The 15732-nt window shown below is 43.4% G+C and overlaps 2 protein-coding genes across 4 annotated transcripts; one reads left to right on the forward strand and one right to left on the reverse strand.

The window, feature by feature from the left end:
- Positions 1-986: 986 nt before the first annotated feature.
- Positions 987-3097, forward strand: LOC125585327. 3 transcript variants are annotated; one of them, XM_048754210.1, is made up of 4 exons: positions 987-1366; positions 1443-2014; positions 2090-2729; positions 2817-3097. In XM_048754210.1, exons 2-4 carry the CDS (start codon positions 1520-1522, stop codon positions 2906-2908), a joined length of 1227 nt encoding a protein of 408 aa, XP_048610167.1. In that variant the 5' UTR covers positions 987-1366; positions 1443-1519; the 3' UTR covers positions 2909-3097. The 3 variants fall into 3 exon arrangements, with proteins under 3 accessions (XP_048610167.1, XP_048610165.1, XP_048610166.1); XM_048754208.1 differs by having other exon boundaries at positions 991-1366; positions 2811-3097; XM_048754209.1 differs by having other exon boundaries at positions 991-2014; positions 2811-3097.
- Positions 3098-3957: 860 nt separating this feature from the next.
- On the reverse strand, positions 3958-7098 carry LOC106384452. The gene has a single exon (XM_013824413.3). The coding sequence runs from the start codon at positions 7096-7098 to the stop codon at positions 3958-3960; it is 3141 nt and encodes a 1046-aa protein (XP_013679867.3).
- Between the last annotated feature and the right edge of the window lie 8634 nt (positions 7099-15732).

The following is a 15732-nucleotide window of genomic DNA, read 5'->3' on the forward strand; positions in this document are numbered from 1 at the left end:
CACCTGAGGGTCATATTCGGGTCCAACAGTTGCCCCCAGCTTCCGAATAAAATCCTTTGTCTCGGAAGCTAGAATCTAGCTATCGATCTTATCTTTTCGTTAAGATAATGATTAGTTCTTATCCTATTTAGATTCAGCTTACTCGATCTAACGGTCTTTATTACGTTTGGCAGAATCTACGGTTCAGATGGAGAGGGTTTGAAATGACTTTTCCGAATCTCGAGAGGTGATGGGATATAAAGCGGTGAACATTAACTGCTAGCCTCCCACTTTCTCCACGCCTCCGTTCGGTTTTCAAGGTAACTTCTCTCCTCTCTCTTTATTTTACTGCGATTTTTTTTATCTTCCTCGTTACTTTTCTCTGCAAATTCTCTCCCAAACCTTGCAATCGATTTTCTCCTTAACCTTCCCATACTATGGATCATCCGAAAGAAGGTTCCGGGGAATCCGGGATGCCTCCCTCTGCTTCTGGAGCTAAACTACTGAAAGTTAAGCAAGAAGTCGGAGCCAAGATGAGGAAGGGGAAAAAGACAGCCAGGGAGGCAATCGCGACCAGAGTTTCTAAACGGAAGAAGAAAGACGATTCTAGCGGGAGCAGTCCTCACTCGCCTTCGTTGCTGAAAAATCAAGACGTGGTTAACCTCATGGTTCAAGCTCTCGGCCAAAAGGAGCTTGGCCGTGCCTGTAATTCCGACGAAACCCCCGAGACCGCTCCGGAGGGTTGGTTCTGTTGCCATGAGAAGTACATCTCCAAGTCTCACTTGAGATTTCCTCTTCCGACCCTACTGCTTGATCTACTAGATCATTATCAGTTAGCCCTTTCCCAACTCTGTCCCTCGGTTATCCGGGTGATAAACGGCTTTATCACTAGGTCCAAAGAGGAGGGGGTTAGCGTCGGTCTTACCGAACTTATGAGCCTCTTTTCCCTGAAGGAAAGCGCCTCTAAGGAGGGTGGTACCGGGACCTACTACCTCCCTAGTCGTCCCAATCATGTTATCTTCAGATTCTCTAGTAGTGATGATGACTGGAGGAAGAAGTATTTTTACGTTAAAGTTGATCCTTCGACGGTTCCTGTGGGTCGGAACCTTAGGGTCACTTGGACTAATCCATCTGGTTAGGAATTCTAGGGATATGCTTTTTCCGTTTTATTCATTTATGGCCGAGTAACCTTTTTGCTCTGATTTACTTGCAGAAATCGAAGATCCTCCGAAGCTCTCTACCAAGCTCACCAGAGCTCTATACCGCAAGTTGCAGCAGAGTCCCTGTACCTGGGTAGCCTACACCACTTCTCGAATAAGTGCAGCCAGATTCCCAGATACCTACAACGCCTCTTTCCAAGATCCCATTCCTGCTGAGAACCTTGAGAGTAAGTTCTTGTTCGAACCTTTTTAATGATTTTATCGCTTTGAAGTTTTTAAACTTAAGGATTTCCATTGTTCCAGTTTCGGCAGGCGATTCAGTTGTATCGATCTCAACTGGTGCTAGTGCTTCGGGAACTGAAAAGTCTCAGCCAGGTGACATGACTCTGCGACCATCATTCCGTTCTAGGGGTAACCCCTCTAAAGCTGCCAGTGCTTCTCGTGGAAGCGACAGGAACCAAGGAGGATCGTTCCTTATCTCAATGAAGGAAGTTTTGGACGACGGAGGATCCAAACCTGTTGTCGAGACTACTCCAACTGAGGTTGTAGCTCAGGATGCTGCTCCTCTCCCTGAGGTCCAGGTGCCGGAGGCTGACTACCAGGCTCCGAAGGGTACCTCTGAGGTCGAGCCGTCGAGACACAAGAGGCCCAGGACCGATCAGGGCGGAGCTCCCACCCGTTCTTCTTCCTCGTCCTCTAGAGGAGGGACTGTTGGGTGGAGCTTTACCCATTCGAAGCCTGGGTCGATCCTGGACGACTCTTGGGGCCTAGCTGCGATAATGAGGCACCTGAAGAGCGTGGGATGTCCCCTTCCAGCGCTCAAGGACCTGACTAACCGAGATGAGTATCTCGATATTGCTCACTGTATGGGTCAGGTACGTGATCTCTATCTGTTCTTTGTTTACATTCTTTGGAGACGATGATATATATATTTTTTGGATTTATTGCAGTTGGCTGGGGCTGTTAACAGGGCCCAGCTCAGGTTTGAGAATGCTCTGTATGCTGCCCCCAATGCTGGTGAACTTGCTGAGGTTACCGAGATGGTTAAGGCAGCCAAAGCCGATCTTGACCAAGCCCGGGTTCGAATTTCTGAACTCGAAGCCGAAGTGACGAGGCTAGGCTCGAAGGCCGATGCTCAGCAAGGAGAGATCGAGAGTCAAAAGCTCGATATCCAGGTGAAGAGCAGGAGGATCAATGATTTGGAGGCTGCTCGAAAGATAGCTGAGCATCAAGTACGTGAGCTCATTGCCTCATCCCAGGATAGCCAGAAGAACAAGGAAGCTGAAGTCAAGCTGGCTGTCAGGGAAGGGAAGAAAGAAGTCGCCGAAGCTTACGGCAAGATCCTGGTCTGTGTTAAGGAGAAGTTTGCTAGGAAGAAAGATGAGGTCAACGCCTTGGTGTACGCTCAGGAGCTCCAAGCTAATGCCGACCTCTTGAAGGATATGCTGAACAACAAGATCCAAAGCGTTGAAGAGGAGTACAACCAATTGGTGGCCTTATTACCAGAAGCGACAACTGCGTATGAGAAGGCTCAAGTCTCTGACTTCTCGGTCAGCAAGCTTCCTCTTCCCCAGATCTCGGAGAGTTCAGGTACTTTCGAGATTAACATGTTTAATCCATCCTTTTCTGGGGAGTATGGCTCTAATTTGGGTTTGATGGCTCCTGACTTAGCTCCAGTCGAGGCAGCTATAGGAGGTGATGGCAATGTGGTCGATGAGGGAGTTCCTGCCGGTGCTGGTGATCCGATTCAGGAAGAGAAGGAAGATTGAGAGCTACGGCTCTTTTAGCTTTATGTTTTGTGTTTTTAAGACTTCGGCCTAAGGGCTTTGTTTCGTTATGCATTATGACTTAGTGCCTGAGGAGGCCTTTAAACCTTAACACTTGCTGGATTTCAATAGCCTGGGGAGGCTTTTAAACCCTTTCTTATGTTTAAATCGTGGCTATTATTTCTGTTTTAAGTTTTTGAACTTAACCTCGTTTCATTTAATCATAGTGATTGCGAATCTCAGATGAGTTGTGTGCTGTCATCGTTGAGTCGGATTAGGACCTTTAGTCTTAATTTATGATAAGCATTTAGCTTAATGGATATTCGGTCGTGATAACCTTAAAGAGAAGTTCTTGATTTTAGCTCGGGGACCTGAGTCCGATTCGAAAGGTTCTGGGACCTGGTTGTTCAGGTTCGTAGGAACCTGGATTTAGATTCATAGGGACCTGAGTTAATTCGAAGGACTTCGAGGCCTTTGAAGTTTAACGGATGGAATTGAGGAATTTCGGGATTTTCCTGATTCTTTAGGATTTTAAGACCTTTCGATTTTGATAAGGGTTTCAAGACCTTTTGGTTTTGATTAGGATTTTAGGACCTGGTTGATTGTTAAGGATTTTAGGACCTTGCTGATTGTTAAGGATTTTAAGACCTTAGTTTATGTTAAGGATTTTAAGACCTTTGGGTGTATTAAGGATTTTAAGACCTTTGGGTGTATTAAGGATTTTAAGACCTTAGGTTCAGGTTTTCAGGGACCTGAATGTATTCGAGATTGTTGAGCTTAGGTCCCGATTTAGGGGGACCTAAATTTTCTTGGAGGGTTTTAAGACCTTTGATGTTTATGAAACTGAATCAATCGTTTTATTAATATCAGATATCAGAGAATACATGATTCAGATTATTTACACAGTAACTATTTTTAGGCTAAGTGTTCTTGGTAACACCTGCCCCTTTGGCTTAGGTGAGGAGGTTGGTGAGAAGAGGTTGGGGCTGCACTCATGACGGAGTTGCCTACGTACCCAGTCAAGGGATCAAGCCAAACGTAGTTCAGGGGTTTTAGGTACCTAATGATAGTATCTTTTGAGGTTCGTGGCATTCCACGATCGGATTTGAGGTGAGGCGGATGTTCCATTTATCGCAGAAACTTTTGAAGTCGTGGGATATGAACTGTCCTCCATTGTCGGTTACGATTTCGTATGGGACGCCATGCCTGCATACGATGTTTTTCCAAACAAATCCTTCGACCTCGAATCTGTTTATTTGTTGGAAAGCTTCAGCTTCAATCCATTTCGTGAAGTAGTCGGTTAGGACCAGGAGGTTTAGTAACTTCTTTCCTTTCCCTGAAGGTACTAATGGACCTATAATGTCCATAGACCACCTCATGAACGGATAGGGAGCTGATATGTTAGACAGCTTTTCCGCTGGTTGGTGTATGATCGGTGCATGCCTTTGGCATTTGTCGCACGATGAGGAGTAGACCTCACAATCTGCGATAATGGTAGGCCAGAAGTAGCCTTGTCTTTTTATTCGGATGGCTAAGGCTCTGCCTCCGGAATGGTTTCCACAGGAACCGTCGTGCATTTCCTTCATGAGTTTCATAGCTACTAGGCCGTGAACGCATTTTAGGTAAGGTCCGGAGACACTTCGTTTGTGGAGGGCTGACTCGATTATACAGTATCTTGCTGCTAAAGCTTTGAGTTTTCGAGCCTCCCACTTGTTGGGTGGAATTTTTCCCTCTAGGATGTAATCCATGATCGGTATTCTCCAGTCTTCTCTCCCTACAACTTTGTTGTGAAGAGAGGAGGGAGATTCCTGTTCGGGACCTGGTGCCGTGGTGCCCCCGGAGATATTCGTTGGAGTAGGTTCTAGGTTCTGAGGAATATCTCCAATTTCCTCGTTATCCCCTGTGGTTTGTGTAGCGTTCCTAGATGCGTTTTTAAGAGCGGTGCGGCTTCTTGTTTGGACTTTATAGACAAGTGGCTCCGAGGTCTGGATGGTGCCCCCGGAGGTACTCGTAGAGTTAGGCTCTAGGGAGTCTGAACTTCGGTGAGTACCTTCACTTTTGTCGTTGTTTTCCGGGTTCTGGGTTGCTTTCCTGGAGGTGTGCTTTCTAAAGCTGCGTGTTCTAGTTTTCGGGAACCAGAATGTCGTGAAAACTTGGGTAGCTACCGTCGGGAGGCTGTTATCCTCTATTTTTTCCTTTGGTTTGCTATCCATCTCAGCCTTGGTAGCTATGTCGATACTTGGCTTCTCGATTCCTTCCACGGGTATAATTCGTTTTACGAGAGGGTCGGATGTGGAAGCTAATGCGGCGAGCGCGTCTGCTGAGGAGTTCTCCCCTCGTGGGATCCTCGTTAGCTCGAACTTGTCAAACTGCTTTGTGAGGTTTAGGACGACCTCGAGGTATGCCCCCATTCTTTCGTCCCTTGTTTCGTATTCCCCGTGAAACTGGCTAGCTACCAGCTGCGAGTCGCTGTAGGCGTTTAGCTCCCGAATTCCGAGGCTCAGGGCGAGCTTTAATCCAGCGATTAGTGCTTCGTACTCGGCCTCGTTGTTGGAAGCGTTAAATCCAAGTCTATAGGATTGTTCGATGGTTTCTCCGGCTGAGGAGGTTAGTCTTAAACCGACACCGGAGCCTTGCCTTGACGAGGCTCCGTCCACGTATAGGCTCCATTTCGGAACCTCTGTTTCCTGGTCTAGATGTTCGGATGCTAGCTCAATAACGAAATCGGCGAGGACCTGAGCTTTTGCTGCTGCTCGGGGTCTGTACTCGATGTCGTACTCGCTGAGCTCTATAGCCCATTTGGCTAATCGTCCGGATTGGCTAGGGCTATGCAGAATCGTCCGTAATGGTTGTGAGGTCATTACGATGATCGAGTGCGATTGGAAATAAGGTCGCAGCTTCCTGGCAGCTGTCACGACTGCTAGGGCTAGTTTTTCCATGGTGGGATATCTCGTCTCGGCGTCTATTAAGCTTTTGCTAGTATAATAGACAGGTCTCTGTTCGTTTTGTTCCTCTCGTACTAGCACTCCGCTGACTGCAGCTGCCGACACGGCGAGGTACAGGTACAGTGGTTCTCCTACTACAGGTTTGGATAGTATCGGAGGTTCCGAGAGGTAAGCCTTCAGCTGTTTGAAGGCTTCTTCGCACTTTTCATCCCATAAGAACTTCTTATTATTTTTCAGAAGTTTATAGAATGGAAGGCATTTATCGGTGGACCTGGAGATGAATCGATTTAGTGCTGCGATCCGTCCGGTCAATCTTTGTACCTCTCTGGTCGTTTTAGGTGATGGCATTTCCAGGAATGTCGCTATTTGTTTCGGGTTGGCTTCGATGCCTCTTTCGGTTACGAGGTAACCTAGGAATTCGCCGGAAGGTACTCCGAAGGTACACTTAGCTGGGTTTAGCTTCATGTCGTATTTGTTGAGGATTTCGAAACATTCTCTTAGATGGGAGATGTGGTCCTCCCCCTTTGAGGATTTGACTAACATGTCGTCGATGTAGACTTCCATGGTTTTTCCGAGTTGTCCAGCGAACATTTTATTTACTAACCTTTGATAGGTAGCTCCCGCGTTTTTCAAACCAAACGGCATGACCTTGTAACAATAGGTTCCTCGTTCAGTTATGAATGCGGTTTTCTCTTGATCCTCAGGATCCATCATAATCTGGTTATATCCTGAAAAGGCATCCATAAAGGACAAGAGCTGGTGTCCAGCCGTTGCTTCGACCAAACGATCGATATGAGGTAACGGGAAGCTGTCCTTAGGACAGGCTTTGTTTAAATCGGTGAAGTCTACACAGATTCTCCATTTCCCATTCTTCTTTTTTACTACCACTGGGTTAGCTAGCCAATCGGGGTATTGTACCTCTCGGATGGACCCGGCCTTTGTTAGTCGATCGACCTCGTCGTTGACAGCTTGGGCTTTTTCTAGACCTAGCTTACGACGTTTCTGTTTGATCGGTTTAAAAGTAGGGTCTACATTGAGCTTATGAGTGGTGACATTTGCATCTATGCCTTTCATGTCGCTGGTGGTCCATGCAAAGGTTTTGATATTCTGTTTTAGGAATTCGACGAGCTCCTTTTTGGTTTCGAGAGGTAGCTCGGATCCGATGCTCACCTGTTTCTCAGGATTTGAGTCGTCGATGCTAACTTTTTCGGTGAGGTTCTTAGGGGGACCTCGGATATTTCGTTGCATTTCGCGACTCTCCTGGATCTGTAATTGCTATTGGGGGGATTCTTTTATGATCTCGAATCCTCCCAGGTAACAGATCCTTGAAATCTTTTGGCTACCGTGTATGGTAGCTATTCCGTTGGTTGTTGGAAATTTCACGCATTGGTGATAAGTTGAAGCTACTGCTTTCATCTTATGAATCCAAGGCCTTCCGAGGATTGCGTGGAAAGGGGATGGTTTGTCGACAACTATGAAGTTGGTCATTTTCATGACTCCGCCAGCTATAATTGGGAGCTTAATTGTTCCCAATGAGGTGGCTGTTTCACCTGAGAAACCTACGAGGTTGGATTTCTGGTCGACAATTTCGTAGTCGTCTATTTCCATTCCCTTTAGTGCGTTGTAGAAAATAAGATCGACGGAGCTTCCGGTGTCGATCATGAGCTTAGGTACCTCGTACCCTGCTATATTTAATGTTATGACAAGGGCATCGTCATGAGGTCTATCGAGGTCTAATGTCTCACTCTCCCAGAAAGAGATCTTAGTGTTAGACTCAGGCTTGGTCGGTTTGGACTGAGTGTTTGACACAGCTTTCCGTACGTGACTTTTAATAGAGTTAACGGAGTCTTGACACACATCGGACCCTCCAAGGATGTAATCGATCCTTGAGCCAGGGCTCGATTGGGGAGGTGGTTTACTCAAGAGGGCCTCGATTTGTAGGCTTTTTCCTTGTGGAAACTTTCCAAGGATCATATCGACTCTCTTTTTGGGAGCTGGGGGTGGTGAGTCTGTTTCTTTTTCAGGTGACCTCTCGCGTTTTGGAGAGCTATCTCTGGGACCTCTCTTCTGATAAGGTTGTGGCTTTTTGAGGTCCACATCTTTTATTTCTCCGGCTGCGAATTTAGCAGCCAGTTGTCGTTGGAGGTCCCAACATTCTTCGGTTGAATGTCCCTTTCGATCGTGGTAAGAGCAATGTTTGCTCTCGTCATAACCTTTGGACCAGGGGGCTTTAGCTGTCGCGGCGACAGGTTTTTCTTCCTTGTCTTCCTCGACTACGTAAGAATGTTCTCCCTGGGTCTGATTATTTCGGGAGCTACCTCTTTTGTGAGGTCCCTTTCCATCGGAGGCTTCGCCTTTCGGGTGACTCTGGGGTTTTCTGTGGAGCTTATCTAATGCTGCCATTTCCTCCTCCAAGGTAATGTATCTAGAGGCCTTATGGAGGGCGTCGTCGATAGTTGGAGGGGGATTTAGCGTTAGCTCCGAGAAGAAACCTGATTTATACCAGAGACCTCTCCTAAGAGCCTCAATGGCTACCTGATCGTTGGGATTCGAGAGTTTAGTTCTTACTGCTCTGAACTTTTCGATGTAGACTCGCAGTGAGTCTCCCAGTCCTTGTCTGATCTTCCAGAGGTCAGCCTCAGACGCTTGTTTCAGGATGTGAGTTGAATATTGCTTCATAAAGGCGTTAGCCAATTGATCGAAACTGTCTATAGAGTTCGGCTCGAGGCTGGAGAACCATTCGAGAGCTGTTCCGATCAGGTTTTCGGCAAATGTTCTGCAATATCCTGCATCACACTCTTCCTTTGTGAAGTGAGCTTTAACGATAGCTAATCGGAAGGCTCTTAAATAGGCCTTTGGGTCTGCGTTCCCATCGTATTCAGGAATCTTAATTTTTCGAGTATCTCTTATGTAAGAGTTGGCAATTCTATCGGTGAACGGAGTTCCACGAGTCTCCTCAATTAAGCTCTCGATTTCGGGAGCTGAGCTCGTTACCTTGTGAACTTGAGCTCCCAATTTCTGGAGAGCTGCGTGGGTTCGCTCCATGTACCTGCGAATTGCGTCAGGTCCCTCGAAGGGAAGGACATTTGGGTCATTATCAGATACTCGGCGAGCAGGTTCCTGGTGAGACCGAGCTCGGTCGTCTTCCCAGCTAGCTGGCGAAATAGGTCGCTCATTGGTCCTTAGGCTCCGAGCGAGGTTAGTGCGGAGAGCTGCAGGATCAGCATCCGTCCTTTGGTATTCGTCTGTGCTTGGGGTTGAAACCCTAGCTTGAAACACTGAAGCTGATGTTCTGGCCCCGGACGGTATGTTGGTTCCTGCTCCAGACCCGGAAGGAGGTGGCGGTGGAGGCAAACGGGTGCTCCCACCGGTGTTTCGATCAGGCATGGAGCTAGTTGTAGCTACATTGCTCCCCATGGTGCTGGTGATAGGAGGGGTAAACGCAGGAGCTGTCCTAGCGCGAGGCGTTTGGAAAGCAGGTTCCTGCCCTTCTGCACCTGGGCTATCAGGGGAGAAGTTCAGGCGCTCTCTAGGGAAGGAAGGGTCAGCTAACCGTTCATGGAAAGTGACTCCTCTTCCCTGGTGGACGGACGGTTGGGTCGTTGCGGATTGAGATCTGGTTATCTCTTCGAACTGTTGCTGCCGTTCGGCTAACTGTTGCACCGTTCGCTCGGTCTCTTGAGCTTTGTCCACTAACTGGAGCATCATCCGACGGATCTCAGAAAGCTGATCTTCCGTTTGGTTCGGAGCGGATTGATGCGATGGGTTATTGAGGGCTGAGGACCCAGAGTTGGTCCCTCCGGAGGCTCTCGGGTTATTTGCCCCCGGAGCAGTGCGATTCGGTGAGCTATTGCTCTGGTTCGATTGATCGGGGTTAGATGGATTCGTTCCGTCTAATGGATTCATCCTTTAAGCTTTAGAGAAAGGGATTCGATTATTTGTCCCCACAGACGGCGCCAATTGTGAGAGACAAGGTTTCACTTCTTAGATTTAGGTTAGGTCAAGAGAGATGAATGAGAATCGTGGGCTGAATCCCGTAAATAAACTTGAAGAATGAATATGATTTTATTGATGAGTTGAAAGATGATGAATACAAAGGAATGTATCTTGAGATGATTACTAAAGAATACGTAATGCTTTTAATCTAGTACAAAAGTTGATATATGGAAAAGAGATGGCTTGTCTTTTATCTTCTCCGTCTTTATATAGTCTAGGTTTCGTTGGCAACCCTTCAACTGTTCTCCGAGATATTCGGCTTCAATTACGGAACTCGCTTTAGGCTCCTCTTGACCGAGTCTCTTAAGGTGTTAGCTCACTTTCTGTCGTGACCTCTGCTATGATGTCTCCCAGGTCCAGTCGTCAGCTCGGCTTTCAGCTCCCTTTGTTATGATGGGCTTATCGCAACCCACATGCTAGCTCACGCTTATCGGTACCTCACCTGAGGGTCATATTCGGGTCCAACAGTCACTGCTAAGGAGCATAGTGTCAACATGGCTGAGCACAAAGGCAAAGGAAAGGCACACACCCATTTTCCTGCCAAGCCTTCCAAAACTGCAGCAGCCCTAAAGGCTTCTGGAAAAAACTTCAAGAACAAAGGCATTGAAATCAATGCGAATGTGGAGAAGTTCAAGGGGAAGTGTCACTACTGCCACAAAGTGAGACACAAGACTACTGAGTGTCGCAACAAGATCAGAGATGAGAAGCATCAAGCGAATCTCACTGAGGACGATCTCGTTGCAATGGTGACTGAGGTCAAATGGTTGAAGGCAGCAGCCCCAAAGAATGGTGGTATGACACAGGAGAAACCACCCACATTTGCACTAACAGGGCGATGTTCAGCACTTATCAGAAAAGCAAGACTCAGGAAAAGCTGTTCATAGGAAACACTGCAGTCTCCAAGATTGAAGGCCGCAACAATGTGGTTTTGAAGATGACATCTGGACGTGAAGTCACTCTGACGAATGTGAAACATGTGCCTGACATGAGGAAAAACTTGGTCTCGGGAACCTTGCTCAGCAAGAATGGATTTGCCACAAGTCTTGAGGCGGACAAGCTCGTGATTAAGAAGAATGAGATGTATTTGGGAAAGGGGTATGTTAAGGATGGACTTGTCAAGATGAATGTAATGACAGTCCCTTCGAAAGTTGTAGCTCCAAATGTTTCAATGAATAAGAAGCCAATTGCTTATTTGGTTGAGTCTTTTAATACATGGTATGAAAGATTAGGCCATGTAAACTACAAATCTATACAAAGATTAATGAATTTAAATCTAATTCCTAAATGCAAAATAAGTAAACAAAAATGTGAAGTATGCGTATAGGCTAAGCTCACAAAAATGTCATCACCTCGTGTTGAAAGAACAAACAAACCTCTAGATTTAATTCACATCAATTTATGTGATTTAAAATACATACAAACTAGAGGTGGGAAAAAGTATTTTGTAACCTTCATAGATGACTGCACAAAATAATGTTATGTATATTTATTACATAGCAAAGATGAAACCTTAGCAAAATTCAAAGAATTTAAACTCGAGGTCGAAAATCAGCTTAAAACAACTATTAAAGTAGTTATAAGCGACATAGGAGGCGAGTATGATGGTCTATTTAATGCATTCTGCAAATAACATGGAATAATCCATCAAACTACAGCTCCTTACTCACCAGAATCTAATGAAGTTGCTGAACGCAAAAATCGAACTCTAAAAGAGATGATGAATGCAATGTTGCAGGAATCTGGGTTACCCCAGAACATGTGGGAGGAAGCGTTGCTTACCACTAATTATATCCTCAACAAAATTCCACACAAAGCAACTTGCAAAACTCCATATGAATTATGGAAAGGTAATTTACCCTCGTATAAATACCTTCAAGTGTGAGGGTACTTGGCAAAAGTTGCGGTACCACCACCAAAAAGGGTCACTATTGGACCTAAAACTGTGGATTGCATTTTCGTCGTATACGCACATAATAGTAAAGCATACCGATTTATGGTATATAAATCTGAAATATCAGACATTCATGAAAAAACGGTCATGGAATCAAGAAATGCATCTTTTTCGAAAATATTTTGCCATATAAGAAAAAACAAGGTTCTAAACGAACTCGAGAAGAAAGAGACAATGACAAGAACTCATAAACTGAGACAAACGTCGAGATTTCTATAAATGATATTTCAGAAAATTAAGAAAAAGATGAACCTCGAAGAAGCAAAAGAGCTCGAAAGAAAAAATCTTTTGGTGAAGATTTCCTAATGGCATTTTTAGTCGAAAATGTTCCAAAAAATTTGGCAGAAGCCATGGCTTCACCAGAAGCTTCACCATGAGTGAATTTGATTCTATCATGCAAAATTATACATGGTAGATAACAGATTTACCACCTGGCTGCAAAGGATTAGGAAATAAATGGATAATGACACGGAAACCTGGTGGAAAAACCAAATCTAGGCTTGTAGTTCAAGGATTCCGACAAAAGGAAAGCTTTGACTATTTTGATACATATTCTCCAGTAACAAGAATAACATCAATAAGACTGATGATAGCAATCATAGCCTTAAGAGACCTAGAAATCTATCAAATGGATGTAAAAACCGATTTCCTAAATGGTGATTTAGAAGAGAAAATTTACATGAACAACCTGAAGGTTTTGTCATTCCTGGACAGGAAGACAAAGTATGCCGACTTGTAAAGTCACTTTATGGGCTTAAACAAGCTCCTAAACAATGTCACGGAAAATTTGACAATACAATGATGTCAAATGGTTTCAAAATTAATGAATGTGATAAATGCATATGCTACAAAACTACCAAAAATTTGTATGTTTTGCTATGTTTATATGTAGATGATATGCTCATTATTGGAAGCAATAAAGACATTATCAATCAAACAAAGAACATGCTCAAAGGGACATTTGAGATGAAAGACTTTGGATTAGCAGATGTAATTCTCGGGGTTAAAGTCACAAGAAATTCAAACGGAATTACCTTAACTCAATCTCATTATGCTCAAACAATATTAGAGAGATTTAAAAATTACTTTAAAAGTACGGCAAAAACTCTGTTAGATCCCCAAATGCACTTGACAAAAAATTCAGGTGAAGCGGTTTCACAGAACGAGTATGCACGTGTGATCGGAAGTCTCATGTACTTGACTAATTGTACGAGACCAGATCTAGCGCATGCAGTAAATGTACTTAGTCGATATACAAGTAATCCAGGTCATACACACTGGAAAGCTATAACGAGAGTACTCAATTACTTGCGCTACACCAAAGATTTTGGGCTTCACTATGTTAAAGAACCATCAGTTTTAGAAGGATACAGTGACGCTAACTGGATATCAGATTCTAAAAACTCAAAATCCACAAGTGGATATGTTTTTACATTAGGAGGAGCAGCAATATCATGTAAATCTACCAAACAAACAGTGTTAGCAAGATCCACCATGGAATCTGAGTTCAGAGCCTTAGACAAAGCAGCTGAAGAAGCTGAATGGCTTATAATTTTTTTGGAAGATATTCCTATGTGGGAGAAACATGTGCCAGCTATACGCATACATTGTGATAGTCAATCAGATATAGCTCGGGCTCAGAGTAATCTCTACAATGGTAAATCTCGTCACATTAGAAGACGACATAAAACCATTAGACAACTTATCTCAACTGGTGTAATCACAATAGACTACATCAAGTCGGCTGACAACCTAGCGGATCCATTTACTAAAGGTTTACCACGAGATGTTGTTGCTAAATCATCTAAAGGAATGGGTTTAAAGCCTATAACGAATGAGGATGCTTGATTGCAACCCTACCTATCATGACTGGAGATCCTAAGACGTAGGTTCAAAGGGAAAACAAAATGAAACCGAATCTAACCAAAGCACTTGAGACAAAGTAGTCTCTTCTCAGCTCCTAAGATGATAAAAGTGCAAACGAATGTGAGAAGGATAAACATAAGCTTTTAATGATTCAAGCTTCTAAAGCGGAGTATTACTCAATACTTTTCATGGTCAATCACCTAATGAGTGTGCAATGGGGCCGTTTCTAGGAGAATGAATGCTAGGCTATACTCTCTAAGTTTACTCATGAAAACCAGGAATAGTTCAGGGCCATAATGAACACAATAAAGAACTAAGTTCTACGAGAAAATGAAGCTGTGTTATGCCTATTGTCTCGGTCTACATAAAACACCGGTTGGTTCAAGACATAATGTTCATCTTCTAATAAAGTAAACCCGACATATATTAACTATGAGTGGTTCAAGGCTTAAAAATTCCACCAACTCAAACACATCGAATTTTTCGCAAACACTCTCGATAAGTCTGTCTAGTCTAGTCAGGATTAGAATAAGTTTATTTTTTTTAAGTCTATCGAGTCTGCATTTAGTCTACATATATTTAGAGTCATTTCTATTCATGTGGGGACTGTTGGATCAATTAATTAAGCCAATGGGCTGTAAAATTAATTGGATAAATGTGAATACAAATGGGCCATTAAGTGCCATGTATTAATGAAATGAAATGAAGGAAATATGTGTTTGTCCCACATCGGACAACACAAACAACTTTGAGCAATATATATATGTTCCCATGATACCATGGGTTAAACAGCTCAGTGGAAGAAAAGACTCCCCATGCGCGCGCCGCCGCCGTCCGGCCGGCTCGGGCTTGGGTCTTTGTGGAGGGCTTCCGGCCCAATAAGATTATTTTTGGACCAAGTTAAGCTCAACGTTTTGCCATTTAATTTTCGAAAAAACGGCATACATTTTATTTTAAACAATACGTAGTTCGTTTAAAAACAACACAATGTCTTTCTCCTTGACGATAAGTCTAAACGAGAAAAAATTTTGCGGAGGAAGTTTCGTAACACCTCGCCTCCGAGATCCTCGCGAGATTTCCGCCAACGTGCGCACGTGCTGCATCAGTTACGGAAAGTGGCTCGCCTTCTCCTCTTTATAAACACGTCTCCTCCTTCATTTCCTATTACGTTTTTTCACAACCAAAACCAGCAAATCCTATAGCGTAAGTCTAGAGAGTGTTTAGTCTAGAGAGTGTTTCGTAGAAATATTAGTTCGCAGAGGTTCTTCACGAGTTCCGCGTGATAACCTATCATGGTTTTATCTTGGGACTCATATTCGTACAGATCCGTCGCACTAACGGAGTGAATATTAAGAGTTAAGGAAAGAGATTCGTCTCGACTCCATGGTTTCATTTTCGTTACGGTTTTGAATCGTCTATATATTTTCCTTAACATCGTTAATATTATATTGTTTCTTTTGATCCGGTTTTCCGGCTTCTACATAAAATACATAACAAAGTTTAATTCAAACATTTGTAGTTGGAATATTATAATATTTAGATCTAGTATGTTATAATTTAACTTTTGTTTGTGTGTTTAATTAATTAATATAACAGTATGTATTAATAATAATGTTATTATATAATGTAAATACATTTAAATATAATTATTATTTTAGTTACAATTTTAATATTAGTTAATATATTTTAGTCATAAAATTATTAATATTTATCAAAATTATTAAAAATAAAAGAATTTGATTAATAGTAAAATAATGAAAATATTATTTTTTACTATAACACTTGGTGTTGTGGTTGGAGACACAAAAACATTTAGTGCTAAAACTACACTAAAATAGTGTGATTTTAACACTAAAATGGTGTCATGGGTTGGAGATACCCTAAGAATATTAGGGGGAAATATGCAGAGAATTTATAATTTTGGGTGGTTTGGTCAAGAGCTTAGGAGTATAAGGGGAATAGATAGGGTAGTTGGATTTACAGAAGGGTTTAGGCCGTCAACCCATAATAATTAGAAATACATAAGTCTTAGAAATAAAAGAGAAATTTCTGTTTTTCAAATGATCATC

Source organism: Brassica napus, chromosome C4 (assembly GCF_020379485.1).
Source record: "Brassica napus cultivar Da-Ae chromosome C4, Da-Ae, whole genome shotgun sequence".
Lineage (NCBI taxonomy): Eukaryota > Viridiplantae > Streptophyta > Magnoliopsida > Brassicales > Brassicaceae > Brassica > Brassica napus.

What these genes read in the sequence shown, in the direction of transcription:
- LOC106384452 (XM_013824413.3), bottom strand. Translation starts at nt 7,098, where the DNA reads ATGCAACGAAATATCCGAGGTCCCCCTAAGAACCTCACCGAAAAAGTT.
- LOC125585327 (XM_048754209.1), top strand. Translation starts at nt 1,520, where the DNA reads ATGACTCTGCGACCATCATTCCGTTCTAGGGGTAACCCCTCTAAAGCT. An exon ending in TTGCTCACTGTATGGGTCAG is followed by an intron (nt 2,015 to 2,089) that starts GTACGTGATCTC and finishes GATTTATTGCAG; the next exon opens with TTGGCTGGGGCTGTTAACAG. An exon ending in CCAGATCTCGGAGAGTTCAG is followed by an intron (nt 2,730 to 2,810) that starts GTACTTTCGAGA and finishes CTCCTGACTTAG; the next exon opens with CTCCAGTCGAGGCAGCTATA.